This window comes from Neoarius graeffei, chromosome 11 (assembly GCF_027579695.1).
Source record: "Neoarius graeffei isolate fNeoGra1 chromosome 11, fNeoGra1.pri, whole genome shotgun sequence".
NCBI classification, from domain to species: domain Eukaryota; kingdom Metazoa; phylum Chordata; class Actinopteri; order Siluriformes; family Ariidae; genus Neoarius; species Neoarius graeffei.
This window is the reverse complement of record NC_083579.1, coordinates 58,270,510-58,295,680: the sequence shown is the minus strand read 5'-3', so window position 1 is coordinate 58,295,680 and position 25,171 is coordinate 58,270,510. Positions and strand designations below refer to the sequence as shown.

Here is a 25,171-nt window from a genome sequence, read left to right as displayed (position 1 = left end):
CACTGTCTTCTCAGTCCTCTGTTTTCTTTCATCGTAGCCCTTGTCTCCCTACCCCCTCTCTGCCTATATCTCATCATCATTAGTTGAGAAGGCAGACAGACCGAGGGCATGCATGCAGTCATTTATCCTACAGCTCTCTGGTGTTCTTTAGTGGTTCCTAATCAGGAGATAGTGCAGGCTTTCATTCATCCCCAGAGCTTCATAAAGCGACTGGCAATGAAGTAATACAATGGCCTACAAACCCCCAGGCCAGGAGTCTAACCCTAATCATCTCTCTTTTTCTCTCGTTTTATCACTCTCATTCTCCTCCCTTTTCTGATTCACTCGCTGCATCTATAATTTGCCTCACGTTTCCATCCCTGCATCCCTGAAACACAATCTAGTCCAGTGTAGTTCAATTTAACCTTCCTGCCAACTCATGTCTTGACTCCTCACTGCACTGACCTAGCCTACAACCCCCACAATGCACCAGCAGTGGAAAGGGGTCACTATGTGAAATGTTATTATGCTTCTTAAATCACGCCTTAACAATGCACACAGGGGGTTAGAGGACCGAATACAAAGGAGTGCTTATTTGCAACATGAGAAAAGTGGCCCGAGGTACTGGAGTAAAGTGAAGAAAAAAATGAGACAGGACAGCATGCATGTATATGTGTTGTGTTGTGGTGTGTGTGTGTGTGTGTGTGTGTTGTGTTGTGTGCGATACTGAGAACATTAAAGCTTGTGAGATGGCCTCTGGCCACCTCAAGTTATATCGCTGGCTCTGCTCCGACTCTCAGGCTACAGTATCTGGTTGTTTATCTTGCAGATGCTCTTTAAAAATTCATGTGTTGTTTTGAGTGGGTGATTCCATAAGGAGACTGTTTAACAAATCCCACCATTAGCTGCCAAAGCCGTTAGATATTGCTCCCAGTAGGACTACTGGATGATCTATGACAAATATTAAGTCATTAAAAAAAGTCCTTTGTTCCAAAATCCCAGAACAGAGCATTTATTTTATAATTGATTAACTTAAATGGGTAAATTGTAGTGAGCTGTTAGTAAAATTAACGTAATCTGATACTCTGACATGACTGAATATTATCTGCATTATGTGTATTTTTGTGTTGCTACAGTGAGCACTATATAGAAGCTCAGAGGTGTGGTGAGGTCCTGGATTACAGTTACCATGCCATGCCATGCTTTTTTTTTTTTTTTAACTTTGTGTAGTTGTCATTCTCTGGCTACAAACATTACATGCATTGCACAGTTGAAGGCAGGTGATCATCGGGTCAGCTCTGTGAATGTGTCAGTGCTCACCCTCATCATGATTACGACCATCCATGTGTGAATCTCAGAGGTACGATAAACATTTACTCAGCTCCTGTCTCACCACAACACCACAGCTTTGCTCCTTTTATGCCTCTCAAGAGACATGATATTTTTTTTTCCTACATGCATCTCTGCATACGAGAGACGAGCACTTTGCTGTGTTTTAAGTCATTTCATGCTCAAGTTTGGAACACGTATCTTCATTTCTTTGATAAATATTGCTGTATTGCAGAAGATGTGTCTTTATTATCCCCCGGCATATAATGCGGGGGGATATAGCTATCGCTCTGTCCGTCTGTCCGTCTGTAAACATTTTAGCTTCTGGAGCATAACTCAAAAACTATTCGGAATTTTTTCACGAAACCTCACAGTTATGTTAAGTGACTAGAGGAGTTGTGCCTTTTGACATCTTGGGATTTCTGTGATTTTTATTTTTCCATATTTCCATGGCAACCAGTTCCACTTAGGAAAATTTGGCGGGGGTTTCATGTGGAGGCCGGGGGGATATGTCATCTCCTGATGACTCTTGTTTTTTATTTTATTGTAGTAGTATTGCCCAGGACAAATATGAGTCTCCGTGGTGTCAGTGTGTTTTCTTCTAAACTTCACATCTGTTGGCATTAGTGTTCTTTTTTTTTTTTTTGCAGAGATAATTCTGCTTCAAACTGAAGCCCTCTTCATATCTTATCCTGCTTTTTTTTATAATGAAATACTCTCTGCTTATTCATGTTGTGTATTTACACTTTCCTTCCCATCTTTACACCAGAAACAAAGACTCTTAATCAAATCAAAATCCTTCCCAGGCCATGCGGCGCATAGAGCGGCACCAATCCCCGTAGCCCTCGGCTTCTCACATAGCTAGGGTTACAGTGGGGGGCTAGTCCTCTGGTAACCGTGAGAGTTTGAGTCCCCACTCGCATCTGTATTGCAGCATGCCTTGCCAGACGGCAGTAGGTACCATTTTTATGATGGTCTTTGGTATGACCCGATCGTGAGTAGAACTTGCAATCTCCTGATCAAGAGGCGGACACGCTAACCACTAGGCCAACTTGTGGTAAAGACATTTAAGGTGCCAGTGTTATGTTCTTATAAATATCAATCATATTCCTGAATTGGGCAACACGGTGGTGTAGTGGTTAGCGCTGTCGCCTCACAGCAAGAAGGTCCTGGGTTCGAGCCCCGTGGCCGGCGAGGGCCTTTCTGTGCGGAGTTTGCATGTTCTCCCCGTGTCCGCGTGGGTTTCCTCCGGGTGCTCCGGTTTCCCCCACAGTCCAAAGACATGCAGGTTAGGTTAACTGGTGACTCTAAATTGACCGTAGGTGTGAATGTGAGTGTGAATGGTTGTCTGTGTCTATGTGTCAGCCCTGTGATGACCTGGTGACTTGTCCAGGGTGTACCCCGCCTTTCGCCCGTAGTCAGCTGGGATAGGCTCCAGCTTGCCTGCGACCCTGTAGAACAGGATAAAGCGGCTAGAGATAATGAGATGAGATGAGATATTCCTGAATCGGGGCGGCACAGTGGTATAATGGTTAGTGCTGTCACCTCACAGCAAGAAGGTCCGGGTTCAAGCCCTGTGGACGACGAGGGCCTTTCTATGCAGAGTTTGAATGTTCTACCGTGTCTGCATGGGTTTCCTCCAGGTGCTCCGGTTTCCCCCATAGTCCAAAGACATGCAGGTTAGGTTAACTGGTGACTCTAAATTGACCGTAGGTGTGAATGTGAGTGTGAATGGTTGTCTGTGTCTGTGTGTCAGCCCTGTGATGACCTGGCGACTTGTCCAGGGTGTACCCCGCCTTTCGCCTGTAGTCAGCTTGGATAGGCTCCAGCTTGCCTGCCACCCTGTAGAAGAGGATAAAGCGGCTAGAGATAATGAGATGAGATTCCTGAATTGCTATTTTGTTCTTCTCTGTTTCCACAGGACCCTGGTTTTGCCACTTTCCTCTTTGACCAGCTACAGGTGCCAGACTGGCCAGTGCAGGGTGGGCATGAGGGGGCAAGGTGTCCGGTTTGTGCCACCCCCATGCAACAGTTGAGACAGCAGGCCCTCCAGGCTCTACAGGACTTGTGCCCTGGTGCAGACATGCCAACCGTGCCAAACCTGCCCTCCAAAACCTTCCATGGGCAGCCAACCAGAGTGACCACCCATGGTGTGCTCACTCTCTCCTCTAGGCCCCCTGGATCAAGAATCCCTCATCCAGTCCATAGCATGATGCCTGTGGCAGAGCAGCGGAGGGGTCTGGGCTGGGCATCCAGCACCAAGCCAAGCGTCCAGGTCACTGTGGGAGGAGGTGCCCTCAGTGGAGCGCTCAGCTCTGTCACCATCCAGGCCCAGCAGTACCTAGAGGGCATGTGGAGCATCTCACGTGTCAACAACTTCCTGCCTCAGCCAAACCTGGTAGGTGACACTCTTTTTTTTTTTTGCACTATTTTGAATAGGAATAATTTAATTATAGATGCCAGTTATTTTACTGTAGCTATATTGCTAATATTTAGCAATGCACATATATCGTCTTCTATAGTTTTTTGCATGAGTAAACCTGAGGAAAGGAATGAAAGTGATTGGTTAAGTGCAAGACTCTAAAAGACTCTAAAAATAGAGAAGAGTCAGAACCTCTCACGCAACGCCAGTTAAAAGCTGTCCTTAGAAATGAAGAGAGACCAGTCTGATTTACTGCTTTTTGAACCAATCATTATTTGAATAGAGTGAGAAATATTTGGTGTTGAAGAGCCTTTCAGTGAATTCAACTGCTGTTTTAATGGAAATGTAGCCATCAGTTTTAAAATGCTGGTAGTCATAAGCAGTTACACATTCAATATGTGCAGCATTGATCAGCGCTAATTTATAAACATCTCCACAAACTTCAAATTCTCTTATGACGTAAAGTGAGATGGAGTGCTTGAGCTTCACATGACATTGATTTTCTTGTTGTCGAAATAGAGTAATTACGCACCTGTCAGCTTGAATGAGCAATGTGAAATTGTAATCACCTCCTTGTTTTTTGTGTGCCAATTAAGGATTTCTAGCCTGTAAATGGTTTTAATGGAATAGTGCAATGTTAACCTCAAAACATATTTTTATAGAGTGTTCAGAGTTGTTTGAATGGTTTTATGGATTTCTTGTCGAAGTCTTGCTGTTGAGTTAAAGGCAGGGCAAAAAATAATGTTCCATACACATCCGTGGTGGAATTTTGTTCAGGAACTTGTACACCCTCGAAGAAAAATGTTTCTTGTTGTGCTTTCCTGAAAATTGACTTCCTTGAAGATCAAATTCCACATGTGAAATTTTACCATCTTTCATTTATAAGCAAATGAGTCTGGAATACTGATGAGAAGTTAGCACAGATAAAAGATTAAAGGGATCCTCCAGCGGATTTACTCTTAAACTTATGTTAAGTAAAGGTATTCATAGATTTCAACAGTCAAACATTCATTTTCAGAGACCAAATAGTGTTCTAGAAAAATTTATTTTTATTAAAATACCAGATTGGCCTCCTGTGGAAGTGACGTATGCGATGATGTGGCGTACTGGAAGTTTGGAGCAACTCGGCTGTTTATATTGTCTGCTTACATTGCGGTTTTGCTAGTAGAGTTCGAACAAATCATCTAACGAGACGCTTTCATCTCCCAACAAAGAACACTGGATAATCTGGTCTTTGAAGACAACTGTCTCTGTCTGGATTTCAACACTGAGGCTACATCCACACGACAACGGCAACGAGATTTTTTTTTTAAATATCGCGTCCACATGGGGAACGGATCAGTAAAATATCAGGTACATATTGCAACGCTTGCTGAAAACGATGCAATACACATGCCACACCTCTACGTGCGCTGTAAGACGGTCCCATCGGAGACACCAGAACAATAGAAGAAGTAGACGCATGCGCATAAACCCCTTCTTCGGTAGCATCAGCCACATAAAGTTTTGATTATTAATCAGTAGCGTAAAACGAAAGATGCGGAAAGAGGAATGAATGGGGGTAGATGGAAGCCGGTATGCCAACATTCTGATATCCTCCAGAATTCTTTAATGGTCTGGAATAAATTGAATGCTACACGTTGATGGATTACTTTGTTCTTCTACGCCCTTTTTGAGGAATGTATTGTCGGACTTAAACCATATCTGAAGAGGTGAGATCGCTCCTTTTTTTTTCCTATTTTTGCTGGCGGGATTGTTTTTGTTTTTGGAAAGCGCACGGGCGGTGCGCGGTTTGGTTATACTCAGTACTTCCGCAGTGTTTGGACTAAAGACTCTGCCCTAAGGGCTATTCTCTCTCTCTCTCTCTCTCTCTCTGTCTCTCTCACTTTGCACCATTACACAATAAATATTCACAGTGAAAATATTTTGTAAGCGCGTTTCATGAACCAAGTTATAGGATTTGTTGACAACTCGCATCGAGTTCATTACACTTCTACCCGGCGTGAAGCACTGACAGTCATGTGGTTGTGACGTCATCGTAAACAAATCCGTTCTACTCATCCAGACGACTTCGCAACAGCGCCGTTGCCAGATTTTTCCACTCTGGAACCCGTTCTCAAAAGATTTCGTTTTGGGGCACCCAAAACGCCGGTGCCGTGTGGACACCAGGCCGAAACGATAAACAATTTTATCAGATTCACCTGAATCCGTTGCCGTGTGGACAGGGCCTGACTGGTTCATCTGTTTGCACAGCAATATCCCTCTTTCCGGTCAATTCATGCTCCTAGCAAATAAATGAAAACGAAACTGAAGCTAACATGAAATAAAACTTCGGAAATTTGAAATGAGTGAGTTTCATGCAAAATGTTCTGAGTAATTCTGTTATCTGGAGTATAGTCATCCGTACCTGAAGCTCAATCGAACGCTTTGTCTCTTGATCTGTCAGTGATTGTTTTTTAAAGGAGAACTGAAGGCAAATTTTTTTATTATCAAAATTCTATTTATCTCATTTTATTAAATATAGGAATGCATTTTTGATAGCTATTTTGTCACTGCTATAGCAAGTTATGAGTGTTTGAAATATGCTATGTAATATATCAGTCCATATGTCAAAGCAATGGCCGTAAATGAGATTCGCTGAGACCTGTGCGAGACATCATAGGACGGAAGTAAAACGTACAGCAGAAATCAAAGCGACCGACATCTGCCAACGTTGTCAAAAGACATGCTGATATAATCAAGCGGAAGTTTTGTTTGTTTCGATAGCAATCAGGAAAGTTTAAAAAAAGTAGGCAGTAATCGTCATTTAAACTCGTTTTTGTGCAATATTTCGTTTGGAAAACAGTTTTCAAAATGACAGCACTGACATCTGCCTGACACTTCACGTTTCGAAGTCTCGCACAAGTCTCATGAAGATCGCGCGGATAAGCGATGCCTGCCGTGGACCAAACGAACTAAATTCAACACGGCTAAAAACCAAATAGGCCGATAAGTATAATATTTAATTGCAATTAGTTGCCAATACGAGTCACAATATAAGGTTACTAAAACCGAAAACTTCAGTTCTCCTTTAACGTCAGTGCTTTTTTTGTTACCCGTATTTTCTTCTAGTAAATGCTGAAGAGCCTACAATGCATCAGAATACCGATTACAATTCACCAGGTAAGACACTGATTATACAGAGTGTTTCAAAAAATTGTATATTATTTGAGATGTAAATATCCCAGAAACTACATAGTCTATGCAAATGAAACTGAACAGGCTTAATGTTGAGCAATATAAGATTTATTCCTCAAAATTTGAATGAGAAATTCAAAGGTATATGGATTCCATGAACGAGTTCACAAACTTTTAATATGCGCACCGCCTGAGACATGGCACTGAACGAGGTGCAACTTCTAGGATTTCATTTGCAAATGTTTCCTCAGGACACGCCAAACTGTCGTTGGAGGAATCTGGGTCTCCAGGCTTGCTCTTCTTATGGATTTCTTGGGGCTTCGCAAGAGTTTTTCGTGAACCTGCTCGACCGTCTCTTCCGATGCTGGTGGTCGTCCAGATCCTTTTGCCCTGCACAGACAGCCTTCCTCTTTGAACTTTGTGTGTCATGTCGAAATCTGCATTGCAGTTGGTGCATTTTTAGAGAATTCTCTCATAAATGCACGCTGCACAGTCTTGTTCGACTGTGTTCGAGCGTACTCTAACACACAAAACGCCTTTTCTTTTCCAGTGAATGGCATTTCTATACCTAAAAACATAAAAACAAAAGACATTAAACATAAAATTTTGACCTGTTTCCACACATGCTGTTAAAATTTGAGGTCAACTGAACGAGAATTGGCAAAGTTATTAGATTGTGAAATGATATCAAATTGTTTGAAACACCCTGTGTACTACAAAGAATCGTGGTAGAACAAGGTTGGAAATAACTTCGCGGTGTTGTCTCTGTTGCCGCTCAACACTGCATCTGTGGACTTTTGGAGCAGAACGATGGGCAAATATTGTTGGCACGGCGTCGTCTTTTAGCTTTCTTTTTATTTTGGAAGCCCCCATTAATCTTGCTTTTAATCCCATCGATTCATTGAAACAGGATGATTCAAAATGTTCAGAGCATAAGTAGGACACCGTAGACAGATTGTTTTGAGGTCTTCTGATGGCATGAATCCATTTCTTATGAATAGTTGGATGATTCTGGGCAGGTAAACGGTGAAAAGATATCTTTTCGTCCTTCTTTTTAGCATCATTTTGGCATTTATATGCTGTGTAATGAGGCATACTTATTTAAAAACTTATACATTCGGTAAAAATACTTGTAAAACTATCAAAACCATCCCTGTGTTCGAAATCGCTCACTCGTTCACTACTCCCTACTCACTATATAGGGAGTTACTAGATAGAGAACTATATAGTGAGCTCATTGGTAAAATGAAAAAACACTTTCGTACACTTGTCCGTCACGCTGGTATTTACGTCATTACTGTCGCACAATTAAAACGTGCCAGATCAGTCAGCTGGTGGGTTATTTTTGTGATAAATACATATTACACTGAGCGCATTTCCCACATTAATCAATACAAAGTACCTGCATCTTTCAGTTTTTTAAATCAAGGCTGAATACTTTCTTCTTTGCCGCTGCCTTTTATAAAATCAAATTTGAGACTTTTAATTTGATTTCTTTTAGTGTGACCACAATGCATAATGCTTTGGTTAGTGACCATCGGTTGTAAACTACTTTTCGTGATGCATTATGGGATACTTTGAGTGTACTATATAGAGTGTTATAATCCTCACTATTGTTTCAGACAGCGCTACAAAATGGCATCCTCACTATATAGTTCCCTATATAGTGAGTAGGGAGCGATTTTGGACACAGGGCATGATGTAAGCAGAGGATATAAACAGCTGAGTTGCTCCAAGCTTCCACCACACCACGTCATCGAATATGTCACTTCCGCAGGAGGCCTATCTGGTATTTTAATAAAAATTAATTTTTCTAGAACACGGTGGGATGGTGGTGTAGTGGTTAGCACTGTCGCCTCACAGCAAGAAGGTCCGGATTCGAGCCCCGTGGCCGGCGAGGGCCTTTCTGTGCGGAGTTTGCATATTCTCCCCGTGTCCGCGTGGGTTTCCTCCGGGTGCTCCGGTTTCCCCCACAGTCCAAAGACATGCAGGTTAGGTTAACTGGTGACTCTAAATTGACCGTAGGTGTGAATGTGAGTGTGAATGGTTGTCTGTGTCTATGTGTCAGCCCTGTGATGACCTGGCGACTTGTCCAGGGTGTACCCCGCCTTTCGCCTGTAGTCAGCTGGGATAGGCTCCAGCTTGCCTGCGACCCTGTAGAACAGGATAAAGCGGCTAGAGATAATGAGATGAGATGAGATGAATTTTTCTAGAACACTATTTGGTATCTGAAAATGAATGTTTGACTGTTGAAATCTGCGAATACTTTTACTTAACATAAGTTTAAGAGTAAATCCGCTGGAGGATCCCTTTAATACTCAAAGCAAAAAAACAGAGAGTATAACTTTTCTGTGGGTTAAGTCAACAAATGGACACATACAGCTACAGCCTCATGTGATTTCAGCTGTATGTATCCCTTTTTGTGAGTGTTATCAATTGCTCTGAATTCAATTCATTCCTTTGCCTATTTGTTTATTACACAGCTTTTAAAGCCACTGTCTCCAAACCGTCCCCCTTTGTTCCTGGATGAAGTTACACCTACTGATAAATGCCGAGGTTAAAAGTGTGACTACGGCTTCATTTCCTTCATCGCTCTAATGTCAACAAGTGCTTTTGTTTTTCTGTACGCCTACAACTATTGAGGCTTTTAGCAGTCAGCATGTGTGCTTCATATTCAAAAGGCATAAAAAGCTTTAAGCCGAAAAAAGCCACGGTGATGGAATACTGTCACAGCACGAGTGGAAAAGCCAGCAATGCTGCTGGGAGTGTGAAGCTGAATGCCTAGTGGTGTTCAGTAGCAAAATACACAGTCAGACATATGTATGCCTAGACACACATACACCAACCATGGTGAATGGCATCCCCTCAGGGCTGAGAACGCATGTCTCTCTCCACCATGCTGAAATGCGCCTGCTGTGATTTGGAAAGCCTTCCTTTCTTTCATTACATCGACATCTCAGCAGAATGACAAAAAGCGTGGTGTGGGTTGGGTGTGGGAGGTTGGGGGTTGGTGTGGGGTGTGCAGAGACAAGAAGTAGGTGCTTTAATTTGTAAGAAAGGTGGCATGATTTCTGTAGGGAAGCAGTGAATTAGAAGGCTTGGAGATGGACCAGGTCTGACAGCAAGCCTTTAGAGATGCTATTGGTGCCGCATTGCCTCAGGGCTTTGGCCTGCTCACCCTGGTAATGGGCCACCTGTAAAGGAGCTGCTTCAGGGAAGAGAGAAGAAGAAATGGAGAGGAAGAAGTTAATCTCAAAGCACAAAGGCAGCGGCTAAGACCGGGACATCTCTGAACTGAGATGTGTGTAAAAGGCAACATGCATTTTAATGGGCTTCTGGAGGAACTTGTTTGCATTGCTGTATCACATTTTTGAATGAATGTCAAACATAATAGTGATATTTCTGTAGTAATTATCAACCGAGGCTCATGATTATAGATTTTAGTGGGGCAGGATGACATTAATAGCAACATAGCCTCAGAAATTCAGTTGAGAGGCTATCACATGTAACTAAAATATAGGTTTCTGTCTAGTGATTTTTTTTTAGAGTGACACTGTTTTTGAGCAGTTTTATAAGTACTTTTGTTCAACTTCGCTCAAGGTAAATATCATTAACCCTGGTTAACAGGTTTCAGCACAATTAAAAAAAAAAACACCTGAAAATAGCACAGAGGAATGGGCATTGAAAAGGCGAGGTTTTCTTCACATGCATTTCTGATGTACCGTACAAACATTATCCACTCCTATAATCCCCCCTTTTCCTCTCCCTATCTTTGCAATATATCATACAATAGAAATGGTTCTGTATCTCATCACATACTGTCTGCCTTTTTGTGGAAATTTATTCGTTTAAATTCCGATTATTTGCTATAAAATTACATTTTGATGGTTGTGGCGTATTTTAAATTAGCCCAATCTGGCAACACTCATTGACAGTATGTATTCTGCTCCTCCCTCAAGCATGGGGCAACAAGAATCTTGTCCCAGTGGACCTCTATTAGTGCTCATTGCAGTTCCCATGTTTGACCACTAGGTAATAGGCATTATTATATCCATGTTCAGTGGATATGAGCAAATGCGCGCTCTGATTGACTACTCTACTACTAGGATACCGTTAGTAGAGAAAAACAAAATGGTGGAGCGTGTTGCTGAACCAACCGAGGACGAAATAAAAACTCTGCTCAAAAACAAAACACCAAAAAATACCAAAAAAGCAACAAAATATCGAAAAAAAGTTTTTGATGGTAAGAATGTATCTTTTATTATTTTTCAAGAATTAATATTATAGCATTTTTCACAAATTGCTACTCTTATTTCGCCAGTTTGTTTACATTCTTCATCCTTAAGCATTAAAATTTGTTGATTTTTTTTTAGACTGGTTCAAAAGCTTAAAGAAGTTTGAAAATTACATAACTGAAATGTCCAAGGAAGAATTAAATAAATGTCTAAAGCTATTTTATACCTCCGCACGACAGCAAGGCGGCACTTTCTACAAAAAAAAACCACTAAAGTCAATTTCTGCAGGCATCGATAGGTTTTTAAGAAGTCTGCCTAAGCAGAAATTATTTTGTCAGATGTTTTGTATAAAGCTTTAATTTACTGAATTTGCAAAAACTCAAAATAAAAATGCTGTGTTTCTCAAGATCCAGTGAATGTGGATAGAATAAAACAGTTATTCCACTCAATCTTGTTGTACATGGTTTATAGCCAACTCGGTGCTATGCACCTCATCAGCTATCAGCTCATGTATGACTTGATTTCGTGGAATAGCTGTTAAATATAAACTCTATATGGAAGCTAAATGGGGCAGGAGCGCTTTGCCCCATGATTGCCCAACATCAAGAAAGGTGAGCAAATCAATGGAATCGGCTTATAGACAATTTTCACTGATGTCACGGCATTCCAGGGAACGCCCTCCAGCCGCCATATTGTGGGGCAAACAAAGGACCATCGCCATTACCGGCTACGTTATCTCGGACGAATTTATAAAGTTATATAGTCAGTTTTCTAAAATAAAGATCAATGTCGGTAAAATCAAGCAAACGGAAGTATATGGATACATTGGACGACATCTCACGACAACGGTATGCAGCCAAACTGGCCTTGATTGGGGGAATTGACCCCTATGAAGTGGACAAAGATGCATTTTCAAGTGACTATGCAGGGCTGCCATCCATATCGTACCCTGATATTGTGAACTATTTCGTGAATAGTAAAAGTGCCTACACACTTGACGACCTCAAAGCATACAAGTCGCTGGAGTCATGCAATTATTTTGTCTGTGGCTGGGTCCGTGAAGTCCACCATATAAAAACAAGCGACAGTCGTGTCCTAATTACAGCCAAGGTATGTAAACATTGGAATTTTAGAGCTCTCAACACTGCATATAAATATGTGTGTGTATAATATCGAGTTGATTTAAGACTATTATGAATACTGTGCAATATTACTTTGCATCGGAAAGCTGCGCACATTTGCGCGAAGCTGCGCAAATGTGCGCAGCTTTCCGAGTCACTGTTTTTTTCTCATCCTCATACTTCCTATGTTTCATGGACTGTAACGGATTTGCTTATTTAGTAATTTTAATACAGAATTTACTTTGAAATTATAATCAGACACTCCAACGCCCCCCCCCCCCCCCCAAAAAAAAAAAAAATCGGATCTGCGCGATTCAGCCGTGAAAAAGGTGGCATCCATCAAAAGGCGCGCTGTTTGCATCCCTGCATACAGAATAGACCAAAAATGTTTTTCAAAAATGACCCTTGCGCGAGTGAAGTGACAAGTGTCAAATAGAAACGTGACAAACGAGCGAAAGTGTACATTACAATGTAAATGTACACTCAGCGGTTCTAGTTAGGCATTCTCAAGAGATTGTTTACATGATGTTTTGGTTTCCAAAAACAAACTTAAACACAATTGATTGTTTATTTAAACAACTTACCACTTATAAAATGATCGGAGCAGACTTTGCTGTGTTTGGAAGGCTGATAATCCTTGCGGTTGATTCTTGCAAGCCATAGATTTCTCCTTTGTATGCCGAGTTTCTTTGTTTGCTTGCCTTTGTGCTCCCGTACAGTGGGAATTCCATAAAAGCTCCACTTGACGTCATCATCTGACCTATTACGACAGCCGTGAATACAACAGGTGTGCACCATTGCTAGCTTTAAATAGCCTGCTTGGGTTCTTTTGAAGACTTTGTACTCGCGCGTTACAATGTGTGCTCAGTGACCCGTACGGTAAGCTTGACCCGCAAGATGGCCGCCACTAGGGAATCCCCGACTCTGTGACGTCATGTGAAAACTATCTATATCTGTCAAATAGCAACATTTAACCCTCTAGGGTCGAAAGCGTTGCCGGCGAAGCTCGGCAGTTTTAGAATGAGTTGGTCATGTATTTAGATTAATATCTTTGCAAGTTTTTAATCATACAAGCATGATAAACATATTGACAGAAACTTTATACTTTACACTTTCCTATGTGCCCACTGACAAATAATATTATAGTTGTTAAATTGCTTAAATTAGATGAAACATAAAACTTGTCACCTTACTCAGTCACACCAGAGTTGGAGTGCTGAGTGCCCACTTACGCATTCATAAAACACTATTCACATGGTAACGGCATGATAATCACTTTCACTCTTTTGGTTTCAATTGGTTTCTCTTTCACGGTTGGAACGCCCACTGTACACAGATAAAATCAGTCAGCCATAGTTTAGGCTGTTTGGAGGTAAAACTTATTGCGAGATGGCATGCAGATTTTATGCGCTTCGGATGATTCGGGACAGCGACTCAATTCATGATTCAGGACAGTGATTCAATTTCAGGACAGTGATTCAATTCATGATGCAATGCATGATTCAGGATAGCGATTTAATTCAATCTTGAGAACTGCAACACCAATGAAGAGCGGTGTCATTTTGAACTTAGACACAATCCAGCCAACGATCAACTTGAGTAAGTGTAAATATTTCTTCTATTTCTTATGAGCATATTGGTTGATATGTGTGTGCTGTAGTGCATACGCAGGAAAAATGACTGAGCAATTTTTTCCAGAGTTAAAAGTATTTTCCTCAAAAATAATTAATTTTGCTCTATTTTGAGTTTAGAGAGTAAAATTTGCAGTTGGAATGGGAGCAAAATTACAGAGTAATTGTGTAACAGAGTAACAGTAGGTTGTGGCTCTGAACTGAGTAAAATAGTACAAGAGTTAATTTCAAGACACAATGAATAGAGTCAAATACCAAAATAAAGTCAAATACCAGATAAATGAAGCTGTTGTAAAAAGCAGTTTTTGAACTGTGTTGGAATGTGTGAAAAAACATGACCTTTCCCATTGTGACGAACCATTTTGATCACTTGACCTGATGGGATTAAGAGTTGGCAGTGGGAGGGGTTTTCACTCTTCTCATTGAATGGAATGTAATTTTTTACCCTTTTCATTGAATACCCCTCCGACTGCCAACCCTTTATCCCAAGACAATAGGGCATACATTTTTTGATGGCCAGTTAATTGTCTAAATCAATGGAGCAGATGTAAGTTTTTGTGCTTGATACATTTCTTAAGACTGAACAGAATCACCTCAAGTGGTCAAAATGGTTCGTCACGATGGGTAAGGTCATGTTTTTTTTTTTTCCCACACATTCTAACACAGTTCTCAAACTGCTTTTTACAACATCTTCATTTATCTGTTTTTTTTTTTTAAAGTAGCTGGGATAGGCTCCAGCTTGCCTGCGACTCTGTAGAACAGGATAAAGCGGCTAGAGATAATGAGATGAGATGAGACAATCATGACATACTACATAGATATTAATGTAGCCAAGCTTGTGCTTAATACAAAAAAGTAATACGACTTTGAAAATACTGCTTAGATTGGTTGAAACTGACAACAAAATCAGAGCATGCCAAAATCTTTAGAGTGCCAGAAAATACCCTCAGATCATTCAACATAATTTAAAATGTAGGGATTTGTGAATGAGGAATTTATGAAGATTAATATTTGTTGAATGGTTGTGATATTTATTAATAATTGTAAGATTGTTGCCACTAAAATAGCAGAATGGTTTGTCAGAAAGGAGGGACATGGTTAGACCTAAAGTTAAGTTTCAATCCCACATATAATCACATGTGCACTAATCCATTGCAGCAAGAGTTTCAAGGCTTCAGAGAAACTGAAGCCACTACACTCTGTTTGGATGAGGCTGTGCTGTGTTCCATAAGGTCAGTTAGGGACACTTCTGTTGTCTGGTGGCATTCGCATGTAAACCTCCCTATCATCTGTTTCCTTTTGGAAGCCGAATAACCCTCCTGGAGTCTTTCATACAGTAACTGAGAAAATGTTGTGAAAATGATTTCACATGTTGACTATCTACCTGTTTTTGCTCCAGTCACAATGGATTTCATTAGCTGACTTGGAATAGAGAATGATAGAGACTTCCATTCCCATCCTGAACAATGACCTCATTTATCTTTTGACCTCACTGTTTGCTCAGCAGCAAAATTAAATTATTGGGGCATAGCTGGCTAGGATTTACTATGTGGATTATATATGAGCTGGAATAACCCACTTGCTGATTGGGAGCTCAGGATCAGGATTCATTAGGGAGCATATGCAGAGAGACATAAACCTCAAACTAGCTGACACAAGAAGAAAGAGAGAGGTTGTTAGGAAGAGAACGAAAGGGGAATCCAGACATGGAATGTACGCCTGGTTGATTTGACTCTTCGGAGCAGCCTGTTATTATTCGTTGTCTCTTTTAGGTCTCTGAGGTGATATGAACACCATATACAGACATAAGCTAATGATCTGACCATGGGCTACAGCACGCTTAGCCCTCTTTCTTTGTCTGTCACTCATGAGGTTGACACAAGGGCTTAAACCCCATGCCTGTCAAACCATGGAGTTTTCTCACAGCAGTCTTCTCCAGAGTAGGAGCATCAAGCTGCTCTGCATGCGTGTGTGTGTGTGTGTGTGTGTGTGTGTGTGTGTGTGTGTGTGTGTGTGTGTGTGTGTGTGCATATGTGCAAGCGTGCATAGTTATTCTTAGGCAGGTCTGTGTGGCCCCATAAAACATTCATCTTGTTGATAGGGGGCCTGACTTTGCTCTTGCCTTATCTGTGTTAAAGGCTTTATGTACTGCACAAATAGTCACACATGCACAAGTGTGAAGCTGTTTTTATTTCACAGTGCATGTGAAACTGGAATGTTGTGTGCCATGATCTCCCTCCATGTCGAGTTTGTCATGTTGTGGGTGTATCATGGTGTTGCTTTCAGTTGCCTTTGACATTTGAACATGGGAATGTTCCCAACACTACTGTTGCAAGCTTGGGACATAACTTTTTTCTACTTATACAGCTATTCTATACTTTTAACACAGGAGTTTCTTTTAGTATCAAAGTTTGCTAATTTTCACATACACGAGTGCCTAGTTTCAAGAGAAAAACGACAATTTTGGTCGAGTTTTGCCTTCTATTCCAAGTGAATGTACAACCCCGATTCCAAAACAGTTGGGACAAAGTACAAATTGTAAATAAAAACGGAATGCAATAATTTACAAATCTCAAAAACTGATATTGTATTCACAATAGAACATAGACAACATATCAAATGTCGAAAGTGAGACATTTTGAAATTTCATGCCAAATATTGGCTCATTTGAAATTTCATGACAGCAACACATCTCAAAAAAGTTGGGACAGGGGCAATAAGAGGCTGGAAAAGTTAAAGGTACAAAAAAGGAACAGCTGGAGGACCAAATTGCAACTCATTAGGTCAATTGACAAGGTCATTAACATGACTGGGTATAAAAAGAGCATCTTGGAGTGGCAGCAGCTCTCAGAAGTAAAGATGGGAAGAGGATCACCAATCACCCTAATTCTGCGCCGACAAATAGTGGAGCAATATCAGAAAGGAGTTCGACAGTGTAAAATTGCAAAGAGTTTGAACATATCATCATCTACAGTGCATAATATCATCAAAAGATTCAGAGAATCTGGAAGAATCTCTGTGCGTAAGGGTCAAGGCTGGAAAACCAGACTGGGTGCCCGTGATCTTCGGGCCCTTAGACGGCACTGCATCACATAGAGGCATGCTTCTGTATTGGAAATCACAAAATGGGCTCAGGAATATTTCCAGAGAACATTATCTGTGAACACAATTCACTGTGCCATCCGCCGTTGCCAGCTAAAACTCTATAGTTCAAAGAAGAAGCCATATCTAAACATGATCCAGAAGCGCAGACGTCTTCTCTGGGCCAAGGCTCATTTAAAATGGACTGTGGCAAAGTGGAAAACTGTTCTGTGGTCAGACGAATCAAAATTCGAAGTTCTTTATGGAAATCAGGGACGCCGTGTCATTCGGACTAAAGAGGAGAAGGACGACCCAAGTTGTTATCAGCGCTCAGTTCAGAAGCCTGCATCTCTGATGGTATGGGATTGCATTAGTGCGTGTGGCATGGGCAGCTTACACATCTGGAAAGACACCATCAATGCTGAAAGGTATATCCAGGTTCTAGAGCAACATATGCTCCCATCCAGACGACGTCTCTTTCAGGGAAGACCTTGCATTTTCCAACATGACAATGCCAAACCACGTACTGCATCAATTACAGCATCATGGCTGCGTAGAAGAAGGGTCCGAGTACTGAACTGGCCAGCCTGCAGTCCAGATCTTTCACCCATAGAAAACATTTGGTGCATCATAAAACGGAAGATACGACAAAAAAGACCTAAGACAGTTGAGCAACTAGAATCCTACATTAGACAAGAATGGGTTAACATTCCTATCCCTAAACTTGAGCAACTTGTCTCCTCAGTCCCCAGACGTTTACAGACTGTTGTAAAGAGAAAAGGGGATGTCTCACAGTGGTAAACATGGCCTTGTCCCAACTTTTTTGAGATGTGTTGTTGTCATAAAATTTAAAATCACCTAATTTTTCTCTTTAAATGATACATTTTCTCAGTTTAAACATTTTATATGCCATCTATGTTCTATTCTGAATAAAATATGGAATTTTGAAACTTCCACATCATTGCATTCCGTTTTTGTTTACAATTTGTACTTTGTCCCAACTTTTTTGGAATCGGGGTTGTACATTCCAAGTGTCACCCCAGTGTTATGAATGAGTAGAAGTTTATTGCAATACCCTCTTTCTTGTGTCTGAGCATTGCAAGTTTTCTGGAGCTCATATGTCATTGTATCTATATAAATAGTCTCCCTGTTGGGGTCTGCTGGCAGTCTGCATGCACTGGAGGCCATATGCTTTGTAAAAATATCTTAAATTATGTTATTTTAGTTGCCAGACTGTTAATCCAGCGTAAACATGAAGAAAGTGACTGGAATGCATTGATAAAACACATCATCTTAAAATGGGAGGCCTTGTTTAAGTTAAAAGATGTCAGCTGCTCAAAGTGATTAAGTCTTGGCAGAGTCTGGGAAATGGCCCAGCAGCTTACTTACAAAACAAGCTTTTGGCAGTTGTTATTGATCACAACCTTATTCTGCTTAGATACTAACTCAGTTAGCAGACAAAGAAGGAGTCTGGCTAAATAAAGCCATTTCACAACACTGAAGTAAGGTTAGGTTGCAGCAGCAGGCTAGTCAGATTCCTGCATGATTTTTGTTGGCTTTTACCCTTTAGGCATCACTAAGTTTAGTATATTCTATGTATAAAATAAGAAGAATTGTATACTTTACCCTGGTCAAGCCCTGAGCCCTTTATTATGGTTATAATGTTCAGAGCTTCTTTGCTTGTACTATTCAGCTTTCTGCACACTATTGTTACTGGAATGATGGTTCAGCATGGTTAATGCTGCTAAGAAACCATTTAAAATGTAAGAGATCATATTGTAGATATCATACATTGCAGGGCCTTAATGCGATTTCAACAGTGCCACACAAACTATGAATAGCCACTTTCAAAAACAATTCAACATGAGCAGCTGGTGGAACATAATATAGCCAGCTTGATTCTTCTGGTGAAATCAGTTCAGGTCAATTTAAATCCAGAGTAAGCACTCAGCCACTAAGAAAACCTGTATTGCTATGTAGGAATGTACAAAATATGTAAAAGAGGTGACTGTGTGAGTCAAAGCAGGGCACAAGGCATTTGGTAGCGATGCATGATTACACCCAATGTGTAGTAATGACAAAATCTGGAAATTGGAGTATGACAATTTAATTTTATATTCACATAAAATTAAACAACTGAAGTATTACCCCCTGTGACCCTGTAGAACAGGATAAGCGGCTACAGATAATGGATGGATGGATGGATGGATGGATGGATGGATGGATGGAAGTATCCATCCATCCATCCATCCATCCATCCATCCATCCATCTTCTACCGCTTATCCGGATCCAGGTCACGGGGGTAGCAGGCTAAGCAGAGCAGCCCAGACTTCCCTCACCCCGGCCACCTCCACCAGCTCTTCCGGGGGAATACCGAGGCGTTCCCAGGCCAGCCGAGAGATGTAATCTCTCCAGCGTGTCCTGGGTCTGCCCCGGGGTCTCCTCCCAGTGGGCATGTCTGAAGGCATGTCCAGAAAACCTCCCTTGGGAGGCGTCCAGGGGGCATCCTAACAAGGTGCCCAAACCACCTCAACTGACTCCTTTTGATGTGGAGGATGGAAGTATTACCCCCAAATTCTGAATGCCCTGAGAAGCAGAGCTCGGTCTCACACTTGGAAATACTGGAGAATCTGAATTTGGATCACAGAAACTATTATACCATCAGAGAAGGCTTTACTAGCCCTGATAGTCTGCCACAAGCCACTCAAATTGTCTCATATATCTCCATGATAAACCTCTAATGGTGTCACAGACAGATTTTTGGCTGCTTGTGTTCTCTACCTTGTTTCGTTGACATTCAGCACATGCACTCAGAGCCTCTTCAGTGGTGAAGAGCAACACCAGGGTGCCCCCATTGCATCTGGTCAGTGAGAGTGCACTTCTTTCTCATCCTGTCTGTCTGTCTTTCTTTCCAGCTGCTTTTGTGACCTGGTTGAGTCTCTTTCCACCTGAGATATGTTTACTCTTCTTCTGTGCCTTATTATTCCAACTTTGCTTGTTCTGTTGGCAATTTGATGCTTCCCCACTTGGAGGTTTTTTTTTCTTCAGTTTTCCCTGGTAGTGATTGTAGATATAATTTTCATCTAATTATCTCCAGACTAATACATAATAAACCAAAGATAAACATTGTTTATACATGAGTGCGTTTATGTGGATTACTGGTATTTTGAGCAGCCTTGGCTCAATTTCTATCATGTTCCTCCCAGGCACATGGTCCAGTGGCTGAGCCTGATCCACCTGCTCCACTCTCAGACACGGCCACCACTTCTGTCTCCATCAACCCGTCCAGACAGAGCAGTCCAGTCCAGTTTGGCTCAGCAGTATCGTTGTCCTCTAGCCAGCCTACCTCAGCCGCCACCTCCTTCTTCATCAGGTAAGAGCAGAGTAGTGAATTAACAGTGAGTTTTGTTATTAAACAGAAAATGTATGTTTTAATACTTTATTGTGAAATGTTTCATCAGATCTGTGTGTAAGAGTGAGGAACAGTTTTGCTAAGCTGTCCATGTATGTATGGACATGACAGATGGAATATATCATAAGCATTGAAAATGGATTTGTAACTCCCTACATACCAAACTATGATAGCAGGGGCAGCATGATTAACTGGCGTCTCCCTGGGTGGAGAGACATGGTAGAGCTGCAACAATGTGCACTGCCACCTGCAAGAGTACTTCCGGGTCATGCAGAAAACAGAGAGAGACAAGACCTCTGAATGGGACAGGGTTAATTTTTGTAGCCTGATCTATAAGCACATCCGTGTTTTCTTTGGACACAATCTCAAACAAGCGGATAGGCAGGGAGACCTTGCTTTGTCACTAAGCGAGAAACCTGGGAGGGGAAAATAGACTTGTTTTTTCCCTTTTATTCACATATTTAAGGGAGAAGAGAGGAGAAATGAGAAAGGATGATGGCTGCAACCTTTCATTACATTACAAATATTAGCTTTTGCCAAGAATTTCTGGTGTTTTTCTTGGCAATGCACTTGCGTATTACTTTAAGCACCCCAGCAGTCACCAAATGCAAGGCTAGGAAACAAAGAACCTCAAACACAATAACTATGTTACCATTAACAATAACAGACACTTATTTGGTACAGTATGAAGAACGGATACAGGCCAATATTAATGATGATTGCTTGTTTTAACAATTCTGCACCCTAAGGGATTCTTTAGCTTGTCCCCCTTACATCAGAGTTTAATGTTTGTGTTTAAATTTCATGTAGAACACCTTTAGAAAGCTAGACCCATTAACCATCCAAAGAATCTTTGTGGAACTACAGTCAAGCTAGAAAGTCTGCACACCCCTTTCACCTTCTCCAAGTTTTATTACGTTACAGACTTATTCTACAATAGATTGAGTTCATTTTTTGTCACAAAATTCTACACAAAATAGCCCATAATGATAAAGTGAAAGCAAGTTTTTAGAACATATGCAATTTTATTTTACTGACAAAAATAGGTTATTTAGGGGTTACATATCTGTACACACCAGTGGCGGCTGGTAGTCTTTCAAACAGGGGAGGCTGGTCGGTTATGATATTTCCAGATTTTAAAAGAAAAAACATCAATTTTGCCCATACTCTTGCCTCTGATCTGGCTGATTGTTGGCAGCGTCACAAACTGTGAAATAACAGGTTCTTTTGGCCCATTAGCCTACTGTCCAATATACATGATGGTGGTGTTGGGGGGGAGGGGTATATTTTAACATTTTATATTTTAAAATTGTGGCATTTTGTTTAAAAATTGATCATTATTGAAAGTAGCTCTTTGTCAGGAACCTCAGCAGTAGAGCTGGGTGCCACACATTTCATTCAATGACACTTTCCCTATATTTTACTTATTTTGACTGAGAAATGTTTTATTGACAATTTTGATAACCCTTCACTTTTAATCCAGGTCTGTAGTGTGAAATGTTCTCGGCTGTGTTTTTGTTTAAAAATGTTTTCCAAATTGTAGCTGTGTTTAATTCATATCCAGAAAATATATATATTCCAATATAATATACTCAGCATAAACATTTTAAATAGATTCTATATTTTTGGTCCATCCATGACATATTACTAAAGTAGCCTATGTACTGTTGTTGATGTGGGTCACTTGCTGTTAGCCAATTCACTTTCTTGTACCAGGAGAGCTGAAAGGAACGAGTATTATTCCCTACCTTTTTCACCAAGTCAATTTGAGGCGTTGGTCTACCCTGCTCTTTAATTTTAATTTTTTCCTCGAAAGGAAGACCGGCAAATGGCTTAGCCAAAATTAAATCAGCAATGCTTGGCATCCGTGCGCAGCTTTCTTGCTAGCTGACTAGCCCCCTCAAGTTCAAGTTCAGTCACTCAAATAAACGAAATTTCTGGAACTAAGATAGCAAACTTGACAACACTATATTTACACTTTATTTACAATGAAAATATATACAAACTAAAAAAGCTGGTAGAAATCGTATGTAATGAATGAAATCGAAATGTAAGCTGATCTCTTACAATACACCACAGCACTTGCGAATCCGCATGGGACTGAACTGAAATTCACCGCTGCCTGTCTATAGTTGAAACGAGCTGTCAATCAAAGAAAATATCCGGCCGCTTTCACCAATCACCAGTCTCCTCGCGGAAACTGCCATGTCCCTCCCATGTGAGGCTGGGAGTCCGTAGGCGGGCATTTTCGCAGTATTTGTCCAATAACCGTCTTGCATTTTGAGATTGAAAAGCGCAGAGCTCCTAAATGCCATTGAAGTCCACTGAGGCTGCGCTGCATCGCGCTGTCACGAGGGGGAAAAACTCACGCACACATTAAAGTTATAAGGGAATGATTTCGCACTGTAGTGGGTTGAGCACATATATTTCTATGATTCTGGATCTGAAATAGCAATGTTATAAGGTCGGCTATAACATAAGCCTAGCGCAATTCATCCTACACTATGTTCGTCATTTTTAGAGGAGGCTGAGCCTCCCTCGTTGTCTTAGAGCAATCGCCCGTGGTACACACCCTTAGCCTAATACTTGGTTGATGCACCTTTGGCAGCAGTTACAGCTTCAAGGCATCTTGAGAAAGAAGCTACGAGCTTGGCATACTTGTTTCTGGACATTTTTTCCTATTCCTATTGGCATATCCTTGCAAGCTCCATCAGGTTGAATGGGGAGCATTGGTACACAGCCATTTTCAGCTCCTTCGACAGATGTTCAATTGGATTCAGGTCTGGGCTCTGGCTGGGCCACTCAAGGACATTCACAGACTTTCTCCAAAGCCACTCCTTTGTTCTCTTGGCTGTGTGCTTCGGGTCGTTGTTGTGTTGGAAGGTAAACCTTCACTCCAGTCTGAAGTCCAGAGCGCTCTGGAGCTGGTTTTCTTCAAGGAGCTCGGTGTACTTAGCTGCATTCATCCTTCCCTCTATCAGCACTAGTCGACCTGTTCCCGCTGCTGAAAAACATCCCCACATCATGATGCTGCCACCACCATGCTTCACTATAGGGATGGCATTAGCCAGGTGATGAGCGGTGCTTGGTTTCCTCCAGATGTGACACTTGGTATTCAGGCCAAAAAGTTCCATTTTGGCTTCATCAGACCAGAGAATTTTTTTTGTTTCCCATGGTTTGAGAGTCCTCTAGGTGCCTTTTGGCAAACTCCAAACGGGCTGTCATGTGCCTTTTACTTCCGTCTGGCCACTTTACCATAAAGGCCTGATTTGTGGAGTGCTGCCTGGATGGTTGATCTTCTGAAAGGTTCTCCCATCTCCACAAGGACCCAGTCTGACTCATGCCCTGATTTTAAGGACTCGTGACTCAACTTGAACTTGAGCATTGATGACTCGGACTTGGACTTGGACTCGTGCATTAACAGCATTAGGACTCGTAAATTGGAGATGAGGACTCTGATTTTTTCTTTATTTTTTGTAAAATGGCATAATAATTTGGCATAAGATATTTATAGCTACATTTATTGTGTACTAATTTTGTGCAAGAGTGTCACACCTGCGTGCCTTGGTGCGTGCATCAGATAGACTTTCGGGTGTGCTTTGGACAGCGCGTGCGCAAAGCGGACTCTTGCGCACTCCATAAACAACTCGTACCTACACAGGATTAAAGCGCAATCAACGCACTTACAGTGCTCAGCGTAAATGAGTGCACCCCCTTTGAAAAGTAACATTTTAAACAATATCTCAATGCACACAAACAATTTCCAAAATGTTGAAAAGACAAAGTTTAATATAATATCAGTTTAACCTGTCTTCACTTGTATTAATAAACACACCTTTGATACTTACATCCGTCTCCCAACCATCTCTGACAGAATACTTCGCACTTCCTGACAAAGAGAATGCACATTCACCTGTTCATACGTCATGTTCAGGAACAAACTAATGTTAATGGGGCTGAAACAGCCACCGTCAAATGGTGCGGTTGGAGTGTTGGACTCGACTCAGATCAATAGTGGACTTGACTCGGACTCGACTCGTAATTTTTTTTAATGACTTGAACTTGACTCGGACTCGAGGTTTAGTGACTCGACCACAACACTGGGTGCTCATGGGAAGAGCTGGCTACTGAAATACAGTAAATACAGCAAACATATATCCTGCTCTTTCGGAATAATTTGCGGATTTTATCCAGTCAAAAAAAAATAGAGAATGAGAAAGTCCAGCTCATTGCCATTCACCTAGTGTATGTCAGCTTCTTGCTCACTTGTACAACATGCAGTAGGCTTGCCGTATCAGCGGCGCTCTCTTGTAAATAAAATGTTAATTACAGTGCAATTAGAGAGGCAAGGAGGGAGAGAAAGAAATCAGCTTGTTTGCTCTTATCTTCTCTTTTTTGCTACTCTACTCTTGTCAGTTTTTCTCAGCATGAACTATTTGTGTGCCATTCATTAGTGACTCAGCATGTATATTTAATTTTGAATGGTGATGTTTTAGCCAAAGCTTGTTGAATTTAATATGAAGCCTTTCTGGCACAGATTGCACATATTCAGAATTTCTTACATTGGGAATATTAATATACTTTTTGCTTTTTTTATTCATCCTCACAATCTAGCTTCTTTCATGGAATTTAGCTCTAATTTTCTGTGTTAAAGTGGTAACAGCGTGTATTGAAAAGGTTCTCAATAGGTTAGTTATTAGTGAAATACCTGAGTATTTTATATTTTTAAATTTTGTCTTGCTTTGATTTTCTGGCATTTTGATTCGCTTGCTTCCTTTGGCTT

The 25,171-nt window shown here is 41.2% G+C and overlaps 1 protein-coding gene across 3 annotated transcripts in view; it reads left to right on the top strand.

Annotated features, from left to right (window-relative positions):
* kif26ab (kinesin family member 26Ab) overlaps positions 1-25,171 on the top strand; it is a 133,279-nt gene that overhangs the window by 51,990 nt on the left and 56,118 nt on the right. For all 3 annotated transcript variants that reach the window (XR_009655652.1, XM_060934348.1, XM_060934349.1), the window contains 2 exons: positions 3,230-3,706; positions 20,183-20,349. Coding sequence is in view for 2 of the 3 variants with exons in the window: in XM_060934348.1 (XP_060790331.1) it covers positions 3,230-3,706; positions 20,183-20,349 (644 nt within the window). In the remaining variant the exon portion in view is untranslated. The remainder of the gene's footprint in view (positions 1-3,229; positions 3,707-20,182; positions 20,350-25,171) is intronic.